Source organism: Fomitopsis serialis (genome assembly GCF_022376445.1).
Source record: "Fomitopsis serialis strain Sig1Antser10 chromosome Unknown B0H18scaffold_460, whole genome shotgun sequence".
In the NCBI taxonomy this organism is placed as follows: Eukaryota; Fungi; Basidiomycota; class Agaricomycetes; order Polyporales; family Fomitopsidaceae; genus Fomitopsis; species Fomitopsis serialis.
The window spans coordinates 1-18,730 of NW_025955420.1; the positions used below are offsets into that span (position 1 = coordinate 1).

General features: G+C 55.6%; 5 protein-coding genes across 5 annotated transcripts; 4 read left to right on the plus strand and 1 right to left on the minus strand.

Annotated features, from left to right (window-relative positions):
- Nucleotides 1–2,129: 2,129 nt before the first annotated feature.
- B0H18DRAFT_1089854 (family S53 protease) lies at nt 2,130–4,249 on the plus strand (the record flags this gene model as incomplete). Its single annotated transcript, XM_048032264.1, has 8 exons — nt 2,130–2,390; nt 2,446–2,711; nt 2,784–2,997; nt 3,059–3,169; nt 3,233–3,435; nt 3,495–3,638; nt 3,670–4,141; nt 4,193–4,249. The coding sequence occupies 8 exons, from the start codon at nt 2,130–2,132 to the stop codon at nt 4,247–4,249; spliced, it is 1,728 nt and encodes a 575-aa protein (XP_047884565.1).
- Nucleotides 4,250–7,270: 3,021 nt separating this feature from the next.
- On the plus strand, nt 7,271–8,436 carry B0H18DRAFT_895535 (uncharacterized protein; the record flags this gene model as incomplete). Its single annotated transcript, XM_048041404.1, has 5 exons — nt 7,271–7,432; nt 7,495–7,535; nt 7,596–7,695; nt 7,718–7,814; nt 7,865–8,436. 5 exons carry the CDS (start codon nt 7,271–7,273, stop codon nt 8,434–8,436), a joined length of 972 nt encoding a protein of 323 aa, XP_047884566.1.
- An 886-nt stretch (nt 8,437–9,322) lies between these two features.
- On the plus strand, nt 9,323–11,385 carry B0H18DRAFT_466455 (major facilitator superfamily domain-containing protein). The gene is made up of 9 exons (XM_048038205.1): nt 9,323–9,619; nt 9,671–9,889; nt 9,943–10,347; nt 10,400–10,434; nt 10,490–10,551; nt 10,601–10,793; nt 10,852–10,909; nt 10,966–11,089; nt 11,149–11,385. The coding sequence occupies exons 1-9, from the start codon at nt 9,429–9,431 to the stop codon at nt 11,227–11,229; spliced, it is 1,368 nt and encodes a 455-aa protein (XP_047884567.1). The 5' UTR covers nt 9,323–9,428; the 3' UTR covers nt 11,230–11,385.
- Nucleotides 11,386–12,601: 1,216 nt separating this feature from the next.
- On the minus strand, nt 12,602–13,390 carry B0H18DRAFT_1130091 (uncharacterized protein; the record flags this gene model as incomplete). The annotated part of the gene is made up of 5 exons (XM_048035453.1): nt 12,602–12,663; nt 12,723–12,833; nt 12,925–13,008; nt 13,068–13,187; nt 13,321–13,390. The coding sequence occupies 5 exons, from the start codon at nt 13,388–13,390 to the stop codon at nt 12,602–12,604; spliced, it is 447 nt and encodes a 148-aa protein (XP_047884568.1).
- Nucleotides 13,391–15,410: 2,020 nt separating this feature from the next.
- Nucleotides 15,411–18,214, plus strand: B0H18DRAFT_963284 (glycosyl hydrolase; the record flags this gene model as incomplete). The annotated part of the gene is made up of 7 exons (XM_048043155.1): nt 15,411–15,440; nt 15,654–15,681; nt 15,859–16,831; nt 16,881–17,187; nt 17,244–17,529; nt 17,590–17,676; nt 17,805–18,214. 7 exons carry the CDS (start codon nt 15,411–15,413, stop codon nt 18,212–18,214), a joined length of 2,121 nt encoding a protein of 706 aa, XP_047884569.1.
- Nucleotides 18,215–18,730: the final 516 nt, after the last annotated feature.

An 18,730-nucleotide genomic window follows, 5' to 3' on the forward strand; every position in this document is an offset into this window, starting at 1 on the left:
TTGAACAATGGAACCTCCTTCCGAGTGGAACCAGAGCAGGTTGGAAGGAATATGCGGCTCGCAGCCGACGGTCTGGCCCGTGGCGAGATGCTCCTGGAAAGATAGGCGTGTCCTTTCAACTCTGGGGACTCGGCACTAGTCTCCCTGAAAGGGGATGATCTCCTCAACTTGAATGCGTAAGCCAAACCCAGTTATCACTCCATGGCTGTCCACCCGGTATCTCCGGTGAAGATGCGCGAGTGAAGGTTTGATATTGGGTCTGCGCCGCTGCTAGAACATCACTCAAGCAAGTTGGTGGCATTTCTGCTCAATCACTATCTCTACATTCTGGACCGACAACGGCGACGATGCGCGAAAGCTACGCCGCATACATCTTACCTCGGCTGTTATTTTGCTCTCGTCTTCCCGCACAGCCGTGTCTCGGCAGTGGTGTAGCTGCCGTACTTTGGTTCCGCGGCCGGGTTCTATCACTTCCATGGCTCCCCAAATCCGTAAGTCGTCTCCTCATTCCGACAGCCTGCTCTGCCTAGCAGCGGCGAAGCTCTAGGTGGCTTCTACGAAGGGTCAGGTTCTCCGTGTTCGCCACGTCTCCGGTCTTCACACTTCATTCAGTATCCAATGCGAGATCGGGATCGTCTCTAGCCAATTGTGTAACTTCGGGACCGGCCCGTCAATCATCCCCAGCGGGCGCAGCCGCAGGCCTTGCGCAGACCACCGCATTCGACAATTACCTCATCTGCCCTTGACTGTTCACCCTCTTGCAGTCACAGTCTGTCTGCATACAATGCCAAGAACGAGAGGATCATTCAAAACCCACATGCAAGAGTCACCGCTATGATCAGTCACCTTGGTGAGTTTGTTTCGATGACAACAAACCTTGCCGACCGTCTGTGCGCAGTGCGCATAACGTGCAGCACACACTCGGGGATCCTGTCTAGAGACAAATACTTTCCCAAGAATCTGCGGTGACTACTCAGTGTTGTTCCTTCAAGTCGAGTCGAAGCATCGATTTTTGTACCGCTCCATCCCTCACTTGTCCCAAGTTCATGCCTTCCTTCACGTCTCACCCGATCGCTCGCGGCGCATTCCTTGTCGGCTAATTTAGCGAGGTGGCTGGCAAGCTGTCCACCGTTTGCACCTCGCTGGATTAGCCGTGGCCCTAGGTCAATTTTCTCGTGGCCAGAGCATTGTCGCTCATGAATTACTGGCCCCCCGCACTGTCTCTGCTCCCACTCAACTTCATTATATTAATGTACTTTTACAGATGATCTATACATAGGGCAATGCGCTGTGTCCACTCATTTGCGCTTATTCGAGGGCCGAGCTATGCTGTAGTTGTGGTCTCAGCCTGCGAACGCAAGCTGGAGTGGAGGGCGAGCGTTATCTCAGTACAACTCGTTCTTCACAAGCTTCACAGGCTGGTTGGCGTTACTGATTCACGTGACCGAGAAGGTACGCCGACGCGCGTCTAAATGATCTCAACCGTCAAATACTGTGCGCCTTTCTGTCACTGAAGAGACTGCCTGGCGGGCTTCCTGTGATATATCCGAGCTGTTAGGCTGCCTGTTTTCCCCGCATCCGTGGCATCCGTGCTGGTATTGGAAGCTCTCTAGAGGGGTGGGTCAAGCGCATGGCTTAGTGGGTAAGCTGTTGTCTGTCTTTCGCAGTACTACCTCGGCAGCGACATGAAAATATGTACCCGGAACGCCTTTCCCGTACTAGACCGTGTCAATTAACTGCATCTCGTAAGACTCGTTCTCTTCGTATCTGCAACAGCGCCGGACCTAGTACGTCCCATTCTTGTAAGGCACGTTCTGTACTTTGTGTTGCGCCTTGTCCACTCTGCAGTTTGACATATCCAGATATGCTGGTGCTTGATGAGAACATACAAGTGGTAACCCCTCTCTGATGCGTTCGTCTCCACTGTGCACCTACGCTTGGCCAGCTGCTTCGCCGAACAATGGTCGCTGACTACTTATCTGTTTTCATCAGCCGCTTATTTCCCTCGGTGCCGAATATAGCTCAAGCGGTGTCGTATAAATGGGCATGCTCTCGAGGCTTCTTCACGACCTCTTGTAAGTCGAGTCGGCTGAAACTCGCGGTCGCGTGTCCGTAAGGTAAACCCGAAGATGATCGCCTCGTCGCTCTTGCTCGCCCTGCTGTTTCCTGTCATTTCCTGGGGTACGCCTATGCGACGAAGTATGCAGGTGCAGGAATCGCGCACGAGCCCTCCTTCGGGATACACGGTCACTGGATCTGCGACCCCGGACGCCGTCCTCACACTTCGTCTCGCCCTTACCCAAAGTGATTATACAGGGCTTGTTGATGCGTTGTACGACGTCAGCACGCCTTCGAGCGCGAGTTACGGAGCGTACCTCAGCAAGGAAGATGTACGCTTTCATATTGTCTTCTGGGGAATCTCCTATCCTTATTGAATATTCATAGGTTGAGGCATACATGGCACCGACTGCTGCGAGTACCTCAGCAGTGAATGCGTGGCTGGCTGAAAATGGATTGCAAGCAACTACGCTTTCATCGGCTGGCAACTGGCTCTCAGTACAGATGCCCGTCAGCAAGGCGGATGAACTTCTTGACGCGGAGTTTTCTGTCTTCACCCACTCCACAACTGGCAAGCAGGCTGTTCGTACGCTTGCGTACTCGATCCCCACGGATCTAGTGGGTCATCTCGACTTGGTGCATCCGACCGTATCGTGCGTTGGTTCTGTGCTTACTCATTCGCACATCTCCTAACCATTGAGCCTGTGTCGTTGACTTCGGTTCAGGTTCCCCAACCCATACAGCCACATGCCCATCACCGATTTCACGTCATCCGGACTGACTTCGGATGTCAGCACTGGTCCATGCAACATCGACCTCGTCACGCCCGCATGCCTACAATGGTTATATGGCATTCCGACCACGCCTGAGGTAAGCGACGGGAATGCTTTAGCCGTCACTGGGTACATCGAGCAGTGGCCACAGGAGGCGGATTTGATGGTGCGTGGCGCCTGCCTATGCGCGTACATATTGGCGGTCAAGGAAATTTGACACTTGGTAGACGTTTTTGGAAGAGCATCGCCCGGACATCAAACCCACGACGACATGGACTCTCGTGACGCTGGATGGTGGCTCAGACCCTCAGAGTCCTAATGATGCAGGCATTGAAGCGGTTAGCACTGTTCCTTCGATAGCTCGAGGATATGCCAGCTAACCGAAGCAATCCGCCATGCAGAACCTCGACACTCAGTATACGATCGGCCTCGCAACAGGCGTACCCGTCACCTTCATCTCCGTTGGCAACACCGATAACGGTACGGACGACGAATTCGCCGAGACGCTCATCGATACGGCGCTGTACATGCTGCCTTCTCCCCCACAGGTGATGACGACAAGCTACGGCGATGATGAGGAGTACATTTCCGAGAATCTTGCATAGTACGTATAAGCTCCTGCATACCACGGAAAAACACCAAAAATAACGTGTAATTGTACAGTGCTTTGTGTGCCGCATATGCGGGCTTGGGCGCGCGCGGTGTCTCTGTGCTGTTCGCTTCTGGTGACGGCGGCGTCTCTGGCCTGCACTACCCCGAGGAAACATGCACGACCTTCATCCCAACATTCCCTTCTGGATGCCCATAGTAAGTCCTGTGAACGGCATAGAGTTTACAGTGCACTAACATCGGCCACAAACAGTCTAACATCGGTTGGCGGAACCTACCTCATCCCGGAGACGGCCGTGAACTTCTCGAGCGGAGGCTTCTCGACATTCTTTGACCGGCCCACGTACCAAGACACCGCGGTTGAAGAGTACTTGACTTATCTGGGCGCCACCAATGCAGGGTTGTATAACCCGAACGGACGCGCGTTCCCCGATGTCGCCGCGTACGCTGTCGACTTCGACATCCTCTATGCAGGCGAGGAGGGCGGCGTGAGTGGGACGAGCTGCGCGAGCCCAACCTTCGCAAGTGTCATGTCACTTCTTAACGGCGAGCTCCTCGCGGCGGGCCGTCCTGCACTGGGCTTTTTGAACCCGTGGCTGTATTCGTCGGGCGCATCCGCGCTGAACGATATCACGGTCGGAAATAACTACGCGTGCTCTAATTACACTACTGGGTTTACTGCTACTGCTGGCTGGGACGCAGTAAGTGGCCCGTCTATACAACGATAGTTGAGGCTGACGCATGTGTAACAGGTGACGGGTCTGGGCACGCCGAATTATCCGAGGCTGAAGGCGGCACTGGGATTGTAGCCATATTTCGGACTACATCAACGGTTTGATTTGGGGACTAGTGGTATCACACTGTATCATTTGGCGACGCGGGTTTGAGTGCGTTATGCTAGAAATGCATCACGAATATGGCTTGCGCCTCCGCACTATTTGACTCGCATGACCGCATCGGGCTTTCAGACGTTGGCACCGCCCAGGAACCCAATGTCCCGTTATTCGCTACAAAGGCACCTATGCAATGCCATCACTCCGTATCCAACGAGACTGACTCCTCGTGTCACCCTTAACCGAGTGACAGGCTTGCGCAGCATCTTCGAGTGCTGCCCTACCGACAACTTCAAATTTATATAGACGGATACCTGGCTAGATATACATACTTGACTATATTCGCTACGCGTCGTGGAAGTAAGCACAGCCGATGTCCACTCGTGGGTTACTCACTGGGGGCAAGACGCGTCGGTCGGAGCGCGAACATTGGAAGGACATTGTACGAATTATGATAAATTTTCTCACGGTTTTCCGCGGCCGAACACAGCGAGGACATTTCCCATGTTTGGACACCGGACATGCAGCATGTTCGTAGCATGTACTGTATGGAAACAGCGGGGAATAATAAATACTGGGCTTGGTATGTCCTGATACAGAACACGAGGAATACAGCCAAAATGTTCCCGCCTACAACATTGTGCGAACATCGCGTGTACACTGGAATGACATAAGCATGTCCTGAGCATGCCCGGGGCGAGGACATACTCCATGTCATAATGCAAGGCACGCTAAGAAAATCCAAAGAACATCGCTGGATTTACGGACATATTGTATGGTCTCGACATGTTCCATTTGTGGACATGCAGCATGTCCTCGCTCCGGGCATGCTCAGGACATGCTTATGTCATTCCAGTGTACACGCGATGTTCGCACAATGTTGTAGGCGGGAACATTTTGGCTGTATTCCTCGTGTTCTGTATCAGGACATACCAAGCCCAGTATTTATTATTCCCCGCTGTTTCCATACAGTACATGCTACGAACATGCTGCATGTCCGGTGTCCAAACATGGGAAATGTCCTCGCTGTGTTCGGCCGCGGAAAACCGTGAGAAAATTTATCATAATTCGTACAATGTCCTTCCAATGTTCGCGCTCCGACCGACGCGTCTTGTCCCCAGTGACTGTCTCCTCGGATCGCAACGAGGTTATACGCGATCACATGACCGCGTCGTGGATGGGCACACCGCGTGTGGGGCTGACTTGTAGCGTTAGTCGTAGTCAGAAACCGAAGCCAGCCGCGTCCGCCGGGCTGACACCATATCCAGAGTATATAAGGACTTCCGGGGCAGAGTGAATCATCACCTCACCTTTCCTTCCCACCTCCATCTTCTCCGCCTTCGACTCCCTTCTCCCGGCTTTTGGACTCGTGCATGGGTTACTCGCGGTGAACATTGTTCTATTCTCTTACCTCGTACTCACCACGTATCCTGCAGCCCAAGCCGAAGGTGAGTGGGTTCCGTTCCGGCTTGGTCTGTGGTTCGTTGTTCGGCTCCCCTCTTGTACCATCCACCCATCGCGCCTGTCATACCCCTCCTACCTGTCCATTCACCTCTCGCTCATGTATTGTTTGTGGGTTCGTTGCGGCAGCGCCGAAAGGCTGCTGTCCGCTTGCCCCCGCGTGCGGAGCACATGCCGCGGGTGGCCTACTGGCGGCAGCACCGAGAGGAGCTGTCCGTCCGCCCCCGTGCCGAAAGGCTGCGGGTGACTTCGCCCTCGTGCTGCGAGTGGCTATATGGGTTCGTGGTTTGCGTTCCGGGTCACCGTCTCCTGCATGTATCTCCTCATCACGCATGTGTCGACCCTCCTGCCTGTCCATTCACTTCCGCGCCTGTCCTCGTAGGTAGAAAACCTGTGATGCCTGTGCAGTCTGTACCGTCAACGGGTCGAACACGTTCCAGTTGGCGCGTGTGAGCCGTTGGTGGTACAGGTTGTGAACGATTTTTTAGTATGTATGCACTGTGACGTATGAATATATGAATACTCAAGTAGGTTCAGGAAGCGCGTTCCATTCGTAGACTGTTGCGAATACCTACATTCGACGCGCTCTTGCGCAGTAACCGACATTCCCCATTACAAAGACCGTCTCAGTACGTGAGACAGGCGCCAAGTCCCTTCGTGGAGCTGGAGTGAGACGATGCACGGCCACAGGCAGCAGCTTCTGCGTGTTGAGAGGTAGAACTGGCAATGGGGACGGTTAGATTTGACGGGATCGCTCGATAGGGTAAGTAGTGAATTGCCGCGTTGGGAAGGCGGTCGTCGCGGCCAGCCACAGCTCCGAATCGCTTGAAGCACTCCCAGTGATGGCCCTTCGCACTGGCTCTGGAAGCTGCAACGACTACCGACGATCAACGATGTTCGGCGAGTGTTTTACTGCTCTGGTGTTTTTATCGAGGTGACGCAGAATGTCTACGAGATGCGGCACCGTCGCTGCATGCGCTTCTGATTGCGTGGGCGCTGAACGATATCACGCCGTCTGGGCTATATGCAAAGGGTGCTTCGTCTAACAGAACATATTCCATCCATGACCACCTAGATTGTATCGGCACGATGACTATTCAAGTCGACTTACCGGTCTAGTACATGATTCCCTGAGTATATTTTTACTCGTAGGGAGAAGATTCCTCGTGGGCCATTTCACCGCCACAAACAGCCCGCTCACAAGCTCACACACCTGCTCAAACAGATTCACCAGGCCACCGCGGGCCTCTTTGCTCAGAGCAGTTGCCGTGAGAGCCTAAATGGCAGATCGAAGACTCAATGATCGACGATGCCGCGGTGCGACGCGCCGAGCGCTATAATGGCCGCTTACTCTTGGGCCATGTACGCCCCGCCCGGGGCATTGGCATCTCTGCCGGCCACCATCAGTCAACAGAGATGAGCGAGCAGCGCTCTTTTCAGGCAGCTAAAAGGGCACAGAATTAAGTTGGGTGGGCTGTATCAGTCCCCGAAAGCTCTCTCAGTACAAAGTCGAACGACACCGCGAAGATCCTAGACATGTCGGCGGAGAATCTAACGACTGACTATGACCCAGCTTTATACGAGAAGCTCTACTACCTTCAGCCGGAAGAGCTCGCGTTCTTCCGGGCGCAGACTGGCATCAAGGATGAGCAAGAACTCAAGCGCCACATCATGAGCGTCCAGGCGGAGGCTCTGAAGGTGATTGTTGCATCAGCTGTTGAGCACCGTTGAGGCGCGTCTGACCGGTTTTCCGTCCGTAGGTTACCCCGTACACCTGCATCAGAGCTTTTGCCTTCACGAAGTGCGTCTCCGCTGTGATTCATCTCCAACGATACCTGCTTACCAACGCGAATCTTTCAAGGCTCGTCGCCAGCCGTCTTCCTGCGTACGACCAGGTTGTCAAACTTGGGAAGGAGCGCAAGGGCGCCATCCTGCTTGACATAGGATGCTGCTGTACGTACGTCAACCTTGTCTGGGTGCAAGCTCGTTGAATCTGCCCTCTCAGTCGGAGTTGATGTTCGGAAGGCAGTGGCGGATGGCTTTCCCGTCGAGAACGCCATTGCGTCAGACCTGCACCCAGGTCAGCCCGAGAATATCACCAAGCAAATGGAAGGCTGACCTCGATGGCAGAATATTGGGTCCTCGGCCACAAGCTGTTCAGAACTACAGCGGAGGAATTCCCCGCCCACTTCGTGGGCGGTGATGCCTTCGACTCGGCTTTCTTCGAGGGCAGCCCGATCTTAGACACCCCACCGACCACACCCCCGCCCGCGCTTGCCGCCCTGAGGACACTCAGCCCGTTGAATGGGCACGTCTCCGCGATCCATGCGTCATCGTTCTTCCACCTCTTCAATGAGGAGCAGCAGCTCGAGCTCGCACGCAAGCTCGCCGGGCTGCTCTCGCCCGTGCCCGGGTCCATGATCGTGGGCGTGCACGCCGGCCAGCCGGAGAAGGGCCCGTGGCTGGAACGGCGCACGTTGCGGTCGGGGACGCAGATGTTCTGCCACTCGCCGGAGAGCTGGGAGGAGCTGTGGGACGGGGAGGTGTTCGAGAAGGGCAAGGTGAGGGTGGAGGTGGTTCTGCGTGCAGCGAAGGATATGTTTCAGATGGACGTCTCGAAATGGGTCGAGACGGCCCAGCGCGCGGAGATGCCGGGAACTGTCAACTACCAGATGCTGGTGTGGTCTGTTACGAGGTTGTGAGTGACCTCGGGGATGAGGTCCGTGCGTCGCGTACGTGGATCTTCCGGGTTGCTTGCCCTGCATTTGGATTCCCTGTGCAACCCCAGCCGCTGGTACGATGTGTACTTCTTGCCGTCCATAGCCTCGGTATTTGCCTGGCCTGTTGCAATGTCATGTATAACACGAAGACTCATGCTAAGGCTTTTCGATAGCATTTGGCTCGGGCTGCTATCTACCCACGTCGCAGTGACCGCCTCAACGCTAACGCAGAGGCTGTGGTCCGCGATGAACTTCAAATCGAATAGAACGTGCAAAGAGAGTGCCCGCCAGTCCTAGTTCCGCATGCCCTCCAGCCGCAACGCATGTGCAACACGGTGTAGTCAAGGCCCGCCCCGGAACGCCTTGCCTGGGCTGGGACTCTGACGAGTCGAGAAGGCCCTCCGGGCGGACTGCAGGCTGCCCATGTGGCTGTGGGGTGCGGAAGACTGGGTTCCGCTGGAACGAACCTCGATCGCGCGCCGATCGTCCGTTCCATCTGCCGCCCGACGCCTCCTCGCCACGAATCCGCACTGAGCACTGCCAGCAGCCAGTGCTGAGTACATTCTGGATTGGTTAATACCCTGAACTACTTCTCCCAACGCACCGCAGCATCTGCAGCGCTCTACGAACGGAGGATGGGCCAGCAAGCCACAACTCTCCGTCGAAAGACGTCGTTCCGAGCCGACGGAGAGCGGGCACCGAGACCTCCGTAGATTGCAGTGGTCCCCGACCTTTCTGTTCCGGACCTCGCTCTCCGTCATAACCCTCAATGACTCGCGAGGCTGCGCGGAATCCCTCCAGACTCTGTCTCCGGCGGCACAACTGGCGTCCCGCTACAGCACGGCGGCCTGCCGTCGCACCGAGCCTGCTCATCTTTGCTGGACCAGGTCCGTCCGCGGAACGTTATGGCGACACCCTTCGGTCGCCTACCTGTGTGTTCTTAAGGATCACCCTGCGGGAGCAGCTCTTGCAATATGTCTCACACTGCGATGAGCTCAAACGGCTCTCTGGACGACCATACCACGATCAACTCCGTCCAGCTTGAACAACTCAACTCTGCCAAGACTCTGCCCGAAGAGAGGGCCGATGCTGAGGCAGACATCTTACAACCACTCGACAACATACCCGACGGCGGATCGCGCGCATGGTGTGCTACTATTGGCGGGTGCGTATTAGCTTGTACTCCGAAATCCACCTCGCTCATGAACGCAAGTAGGGCGCTGGTATCCTTCTGCACGTTCGGCTATGCGAGTTCATTCGGTGTCTACCAAGACTACTACGTGCTCGCAGGCACCTCGACGTCGTCCAACATCAGCTGGATAGGCTCCTTGCAGCTGTTCCTCATCTTCTTCGTGGGTTTCCCCGCTGGTCGACTCTTCGACGCGGGCTACTTCCACTCCGAGGTCCTCCTCGGGAGCATTCTATACCTCTTCTGGTGCGTACCTCCATATATGCGGATCGAACACACTGCGAACACCGCGCCTCCAGTCTCTTCATGCTCTCCTTAGCCGACCCGACAAAATACTACCAAATCCTCCTCGCCCAAGGTATCGGCATGGGTATCGGCGGCGGGTTCATGCTCGTCCCCGCGCTCTCGCTCCAGGGGCACTACTGGAAGAAGCGACGGAGCATGGCGCTCGGCCTCGTCGTCACCGGCTCAGGTTGCGGCGGCATCATCTACCCGATCATGCTGAACCGCCTGATCAGCGGGAACAGCGCGATAGGATTTGCGTGGGGCGTGCGCGCGTCGGGGTTCTTGACGCTGGGGCTGTTGCTGATCGCGCAGCTCTTGATGCGGACGAGGGTGCCCGGAGCGAAGGAGAGGGGAACGCAGCCGAAGCCGAACGTTTGGGGCGCGTTGAGAGACCCGCCGTTCGTGTTCATGGTGTTTGGGTGAGCGGCTACGTACACGTGAAGTAAGGTGACAATGCTGACGAGTCCGTAGAGTGTTCCTAGTGTACTGGGGACTCTTCATGCCTTGTGAGTGTCAGCACGAGCCTGCCCCAAATAGTCATTCACCAACGGACCTCGACAGATTTCTACCTCCAACTCTGGCTCAACCTACACGGGCTCTCAAGCACCCTCGCATTCTACACGGTACGCCCCCTCCCGCGTCCGCCGACGCCCCGACCTGACCTGTGCCCAGATCGCCATCCTGAACGCAGCCTCCGTCCCGGGGCGGGTCATCCCGAATACGCTGGCCGACTACTTCGGGGCCCTGAACGTTGTGATCCCCGTCTCCTTCATCATGGGCGCGCTCGTGTTCGTCATGTTCGGCGTGACGAACACCGCCGCGGTCGTCGTCTTCTCCATCTTGTACGGGTTCTTCTCGGGCGCATGTAAGCAGACCCCTGGCCGTGTTCATCTGTTGCTCTCGCTGACTCGAATCATGCGTAGATATTGCGCTCGTACCGAGCGTACTCGCGGTGTTGGCGAATAAACCTGAGGAGCTCGGGTACGTTATCCTCTTCTATGTTTCCCTGCCAGCACGCTCACGGTGTTCCCCTGTAGTATTCGAATGGGCCTCGGATACTGCATCGTCTCGTTCGCCATGCTGACCGGGACGCCCATCGACGGGGCACTCCTAGGGCAAGGCTCCGTGCTGCAGTGGCCCAAGCCCATCGTATTCAGCGGGGTAAGTCTTGTGTGAGACCCCATGTTGAGCGCTGGCTGATCATGAGTCGGTCAATGCAGGTCGTGATGGTGGCTGGCGCTGGGTTCACGTGTATAGGGAGACATTTCCTCGTAAAGGTGAAGGGCACGCAGTGGACGTAGATGGGCGGAGGCGAAATAGCGTGGCAATACGGACAGCACTGATACATCGTAGACGTCTAGATCACCACTATTACAGCTTGTCGTCTTGTACTATACCAATAAGTCATAATTTTACTTGTACATATATCAATGCATGTCGAGGTGCACCTGGCAGATGCTCACTCAGTGGCCGTTCCGACATGAGTGTTATCCTGTTCACTCGAGTACTACGCGTGCATTCTTGCTGATGGCTCTCTGTGCCAGCCACTTGAGTGATAATTCAAGGAAACAGATTATTAGACGTGATACTAGGCTACACGCTGTAGTGTAACCATGAATGGGACGTTTCACGTGACCGCGTCGCATTTGGTACGGTGTTGGCGTTAGTGTGGGGCTGACGCGGGACGTTGGTCGCGGTCAGAATCGTGAGCCAGCCACATCCGCCGGGCTGACACCGTATCCAGAGTATATAAGGACCTCTGGAGCAGAGCGAATCGTCAACTCACCTTTCCTTCCCTCCTCCATCTTCTCCGCCTCCGACGGCCCCCTCCTCCCCGCTGTTGGACTCGTGCACGGGCTATCCACGGTGAACCTTGTTCTCTCTCCTTGCCTCATACTCACCATGTATTCTACAGCCCAAGACGAATACAGCCCAAGACGAAGGTGAGTGGGTTCCGTTCTGACTTGGTCTGTGGTTCGTGATTCGGCTCCCCTCTTGTACCATCCACCCATCGCGCCTGTCATACCCCTCCTACCTGTCCACTCAACTCTCGCTCATGTAGTGTTTGTGGGTTCGTTGCGGCAGCGCCGAAAGGCTGCTGTCCGCTTGCCCCCGCGTGCGGAGCACATGCCGCGGGTGGCCTACTTGGCGGCAGCACCGAGAGGAGCTGTCCGCCCGCCCCCGTGCCGAAAGGCTGCGGGTGGCGTCGCCCTCGTGCTGCGAGAGGCTATATGGGTTCGTGGTTTGCGTTTCGGGTCACCGTCTCCTGCATGTATCTCTTCATCGCGCATGTGTCGACCCTCCTGCCTGTCCATCCACTTCCGCGCCTGTCTTCGTAGGTAAAAAGCTTGTGATGCCTGTGCAGTCTGTACCATCAACGGGTCGAACACGTTCCAGTTGGCGCGTGTGAGCCGTTGGTGGTACAGGTTGTGAATGGTATTGTGAGCATGTATGCACTGTGACGTATGAATACTCAAATAATCAGGTCCTAGAAGCCCGTTTCAAGGACGAGGCGACTTCTGCGCGATTTTGAAAGCATGCCAGACCTTCCCTCCAACCTTCTAACAAAAACTGATGCAACATTCGATTCCGTGTGATATGCTCGTGCATGCGTACATGTGTTTTCTCCTTAGCAGCCTCACGCGCTCAGTTTGAGCGAGGCAATGCTCGCCTTCAGGGATCGAACTTACCCTTGCTGATGTCCGCGCCCTGCTCTGCGAGGCCGAAGGCAGTCGCTGTCCAGCACGTATGCAATCAGGTCACCAGCCTTCAGTAGATTGTACGCAGTACTCACAAATCGGGTGCGCAGCGAACAGCAGCGGAACGACAGACAGGTCAATAACGCGGATGTTGTTCGTACCGTAGACCCTAAGCTCGGGCCCGGGATCGACGACACCATTGTGCGCTTTCGGGAGCATTGAGCATCACGAAGCGGTGACTGCAGAGTCAAACCGCGTCAGGTCTCTCTTTCGGTCCGAAAGTATCTCGGCACTCACGCCACGTCGTGCTCATGCTCTTCTTGATCCATTCACGGACCTGCGTGTCATCCTTCACCTGCGGGCCCGGATTCAGCTCGTTGACTACAGGCGCATTACGCCAAGATTAGCCAATGTGATTCATGGCAATGTGTTCCACGCACCGATGATGTCCTTCAACGGCGAGACATCCGCCAACTTCCTGATCCACTTCTCGGTGAAAATATCTAAGTCGACCTCATGCTCGAAGTAGTGAGGATCGAACTCGGGCTCCTTGTGCGGGTCTGAGAACACGTTTGATACAAGGCCGGAGGCGTTCTACTCACCGCTCAACGAGGCGAAAGCCGGACCGTGCCAAGGACACTCGCGGGCCTTCCGCGAGGCGCTCATTGACTTCATGAAGCCGACCTGACATACAGTCGACATTGGACTGCGGACGGCGGAACACAGCGGCATCATTCACCGACCGACTCGCCGAATACGCCATTGATAATTTGTACTGGGACCAGCGAGGTTTCAATCTGCGACGCAAGTCTCGGGATGTCATATTAGAGTGCATCACAGCTTGTGCCAGCAATTCATATCTCCGCGCCGTTCAACTCGCAAGACCGCATCGGATTCAGGGCAGCCGCTCTCGCGTTTGGAGAGGTCCAGAGAATCGCCCCGTTTGTTCTCTACAGAGGCACCTGCGCGCTGTTAACACTCTAAATCAGCAAAACCAATCCTTTTGTATCGCACTGAAGAGTGACAGACCTATATACTTAGCTCAGCATCTCCGAGTGCTGTCCCACTCGCAACTTCGGGTTCGAGTGTCTGACGATGCCTGTGCTCAGACGAATACCTGACGGGTCAATATTTCAATGGGGATGTACTGAATATCTGAAATGAGAGGTAAGGAAACACTTCATAGACATTAACACGGTCATTGTCCACTCATAAGTTTTGCTCACATCATATTCAATGAGCGAGAACCAGGATATACACGATCACCTGACCGCGTCGCGGGTGGGTATCGAATGTGCTTGGAGGCTGACTTGCAACGCCTGTCGCAGTCACAATCCTAAGCCAGCTGCTTCCGCTGGGCTGACATTCTTTCCAGACTATATAAGAACCTCCGGAACAGACAGGATCGGTATCTCACCTTGACTTCCCACCGCCATCTTCTCCGCCCCCGACTCACGGTGAACATAGTTCTATCCCCTTACCTCATACTCACCATTTATCCTGCAGCCCCAGACGAAGGTGAGCGGTTTCCGTTCCGGCTTGGTCTGTGCTTCGTGGTTCTTGGTCCGGCTCCCCTCATGTACCATCCACCCATCGCGCCTGTCATACCCCTCCTGCCTGGCCATTCAACTATCGCTCATGTAGTGTTTGTGGGTTCGTTGCGGCAGCGCCGAAAGGCTGCTGTCCGCTTGCCCCCGCGTGCGGAGCACATGCCGCGGGTGGCCTACTTGGCGGCAGCACCGAGAGGAGCTGTCCGCCCGCCCCCGTGCCGAAAGGCTGCGGGTGGCTTCGCCCTCGTGCTGCGAGTGGCTATATGGGTTCGTGGTTCGCGTTCCGGGTCACCGTCTCCTGCATGTATCTCCTCATCGCACATGTGACGACCCTCCTGCCTGTCCATCCACTTCCGCGCCTGTCCTCGTAGGTAGAAAACCTGTGATGCCTGTGCAGTCTGTACCATCAGCGGGTCGAACACGTTCCAGTTGGCGCGTGTGAGCCGTTGGTGGTACAGGTTGTGAATGGTTTGTGAGCATGTATGCACTGTGACGTATGAATACTCAAGTACTCAGGTTCAGGAAGTCCGTTCAAGGACGAGGCGACTTCGTCGACTGTTGCGACTACCTACTTTCGACGCGCTAGTACTGCGCAGCAACCGACAGCCCCCATTACAAGGACTATCTCAGTGCGTTACACAGACGCCGAAACCCTGTGTAGAGCTGAAGTGCGATTCATGGCCGTTGGTGGCGGTTCCTGCGTGTTAGAACTTTTCGATATATAAATTGTACGCCACCTGAAAGAACCATGCAAGACCCGCACCTCCTTCTGGCATACCGATATGTGTGAAGCGAAGGTTTGACAGAAGGCCTAGAGACTTTCTTTAGGGTCGTTTTAAGTAGGTGGCGGCAGGAGGCCGGTCTGTTCACCGAAGGCTTCGTAGTGCAAGCGCCGAAGACCGAAACGACTTGCATCTCACCGTCACCGACTATTCGTTGGATCTCATCTCTTATAATCCGCAGTCGATGTGCAATGCCAGGCCGCGACGTGCACGATGCGACATAGCCCTCTCCTCAGCTCGGACGATTTGCAGCACCAGCACTCCATTAGCGTTGAAGAACTCTTGAAGAACTCTCAGCTGTGTTTTTCCCCAATGCAACGACCTCGACGCCGCTTGTCGGACTCGCAGTGCTGATCCTTGGCTACCGCAGCGAGCACCGAATCGCCAGTAACAAAACGTATTCAGTCTCGCTCAGCATCTAGGTCGGCCCGTCCTTACTGTCCATGACGAGATGCCGGCTGAATATCGGCCTTTCAAGTCGGTGTGCGTCCATTGTACTACTTGACCAGCCTGATCGTGTCCAGCTTATACGAAGTCAACGAAATGTCGCGTCTTTACGGTATGCTGTCGCATACTGGACGACTACAGTCCCGAATCGACAGTGTGGGCGAATGTAGCTCTGGAGTTGCATCCTGCATGTTCGTGCGTGTGGTCTCGTGATTGCACTAATGAGACATCTGACTCGCTATTCTAGGGCACGACATTTACACCGCATGCCGCCGGTCCGCTAGGACGTCCAGGACGTTATTTACGCGTGCGCGATGGCGCGTCGCGTCGCGCCTGGACAGTGCACACAACCTGCCAGGGAGCACACAACCTGCCAGGGAGCACTAAGTATGACACATCTGACATCGCTACTTCTGAGCGCGTTGGCCTGCTTACTACCTGTGCATGTCAAGGCCTGGAATTCAACCTACTACAATCCCGTCATCCCTGGCTTCCACCCCGACCCAGTTGCATATTCGTTCCTGAGGAGGACAACACGTTCTTCTGCGCGTCGAGCAGCTTCAATGCGTTTCCCGGTATCCCGATACATGCCAGCAAAGACTTGATCAACTGGCGGCTCGTCAGCAATGCTCTCAACCGTCCCGAGCAGTTGCCAACCCTTGCCATTACGAACAAGTCCACCAGCGGGATATGGGGTTCCACGGTCCGCTACCGCGAAGGCACGTTCTATGTGCTCACGACGCTCGTCTTTGACGACCAGCCTGAAACGAACTCCTCGCGCTGGGACAACATGATCTTCACCTCCAGGAATCCGTATTCATCCGCGTCCTGGTCGCAGCCCGTGCACTTCAACTTCACTGGATACGACATCTCGCCGTTCTGGGACTCTGACAGCACCGTCCACGTCACGGGTTCGCACCCTTGGGAAGTTACTCCCGGAATCACGCAGACGACACTCGACCTCGCCACGGGCGAGGTCGGCGCAAGCTACCAGTACATCTGGAACGGCACAGGCGGCGAGGCGCCCGAGGGCCCGCACATCTACTGGCGTGATGGGTACTACTACCTGATGATCGCGGAGGGCGGGACGGGCCTGAACCACATGGAGACAATCGCGCGGGCACGCGAGGTGGGCGGGCCATATGAGTCCAACCCGGCGAACCCGATCCTGACGAACGCCAATACGAGCGAGTACTTCCAGACGGTCGGCCATGCAGACTTGTTCCAGGACGCGGAGGGGAACTGGTGGGGCGTCGCGCTGTCTACACGATCTGGGCCCGACTACACCGTGTTTCCGATGGGACGCGAGACGGTGCTGTACCCGGTTACGTGGGAGGAGGGCGAGTGGCCTGTGCTGCAGCCTGTGCAGGGAGAGATGAGCGGTTGGCATCTACCGAAGACGAACTTCGACGTGCCTGGAGAAGGGTGTGTCGCTTCATGAAGGCATCCGAGTACTATGGCTGACGCAGCCCAGACCGTTCGCTGACTCACCAGACTATCTCACCTTCTCGCCTGGATCCCTTTTGCCCATCCATCTTGTGCACTGGCGGCTGCCCATCAATACTTCGTACACCATCTCACCACCCGGTCATCCCAATACACTCCGCCTTCTGCCCTCGAAGCTTAACCTGACTGCTTATGATGGAAATTACGCTGGCCCCGAGGGTCAAACCCTACTCGCTCGAAGACAGATGGACACGCTGTTCGCGTACAGCGTCAACATGGACTTCGCACCATCCCTTGAGGAAGAGGAAGCTGGTGTGACGGTCTTCCTGACACAGGTGTGTAGATGCCCATCTATCAAGAACCTGTACATTGATCTCCCTGAGTCACGTAGAATCACCATATCGATCTTGGCACAGTGCTCCTGCCTTACACAAACACAAGTACGAACATAACAGCGCTCACCCCATGCTTCCGGTTCCGCTCCTTGTCCTATATCGGTGTACTGCCTACCACGGTGACTCCCGTACCCAGTGCATGGCTCGGCCGAACGCTGCATTGGGAGATCAAGGCATCCAACCTTACGCACTACAGCTTCGCAGCGGGTCCTGCGGACGCCCGCTCGCAGATGCAGACGATTGGCTATGGGCTCGCGGCGGATGTCAGTTGGGGCTTCACGGGTGCGTCTGAAGGTTTGATCTGCCAGGGCTTGAAGAAGCTGACGTGATATGCCGTTGTAGGGACGCTGCTTGGCATATACGCGACGAGCAATGGGGGTGAGGGGACTACGCCTGCTTACTTCTCGGAATGGACCTACGTGGGGCAAGGTCAATACCGGGAATGGAAAGACACCAGTTCAGATCGAGTTCTTCTGGGTCAAGCAAAGATGTATAATGGCCGGTCGAATTGTCGAGCCATTGAGCGTTTTCTACGGTACATACTTACCTGGTGTCAGAATCGGCAGCTGTGTCCCGCCGGGATTTCAAACACCTTTTGGTTTCGCTCGCCCTCGACACTGCCGACTGTGCCGATCTTGACGGGAACAGACACACTCCGCCTGTGTTCGCTTTTTGGAATGGGGGTCCAGTGGAACTACGATGTATGGATGAAGGGTTTCGCGGGAATACTGGCGAGTCGACGTCGAAACGTCCTGCTGCTGGGTCAAGTCGCAGAAAGTTCGAACACCAGTTTGGCCAGTCACACGAACACGGAACGCATGACCCTACTGCGAACACCCGGTGCTTCCGCTTCTGCTCCGCGTCCTACATCGCCGTACTGTCACCGTATGCGACAGTGACGCCCATCCCTACTACTCTCAAGATGTATCTCAATTTCACGGATTCTATGGGTGGGACAGTCAAATGACTTGATCTGCCAGTGGCCCGTCCTCGCCCAGGGATCTGTCGCGAGAACTGTCTCGAGCATGCTACCTGAGGCGGGCTTTCTCAAAGAGAACGACGCACACATATGATATCTCCAAGTGTCGACATTCGATGCTTCTATGACCTCAGAAAGAATGAAAGTCATTGCGTCGACGCTAAGAATCAAATAATCCGCATGCCAGACCATGCACACTACCGATAGGGCCCTGTCTACTCGTCGGTCAGACCACGGTCGTCATGGCTCCGTCTTGTTCCTAGAGTAAATCGTTCAGCGAGTCTTGACATGCATCCAGGTTTCCAACCTACGATGTGGTGTCCGTTACTGAGTGCGTTGATCTCGGGGATTTCGCGGTGCGACGGTAATTCATAAAGCTCGCCAGAGCCAGATACGGCGATTGTTGCGCCATCGGATGCGGGTGACTTCTGCAGAAACCCAAATGAGATGTGTACCTTCGGAGATGTTTCTGACGTGCGCGCTCGGTTGTTGAGGTTTGTGAGA

Excerpts from the sequence above, each read along its gene's own strand:
- B0H18DRAFT_466455 (XM_048038205.1), top strand. The coding sequence starts at position 9,429 with ATGTCTCACACTGCGATGAGCTCAAACGGCTCTCTGGACGACCATACC. Across the intron at positions 9,890-9,942 it reads AGCATTCTATACCTCTTCTG|TCTCTTCATGCTCTCCTTAG; the intron begins GTGCGTACCTCC and ends CCGCGCCTCCAG. Across the intron at positions 10,910-10,965 it reads AATAAACCTGAGGAGCTCGG|TATTCGAATGGGCCTCGGAT; the intron begins GTACGTTATCCT and ends GTTCCCCTGTAG.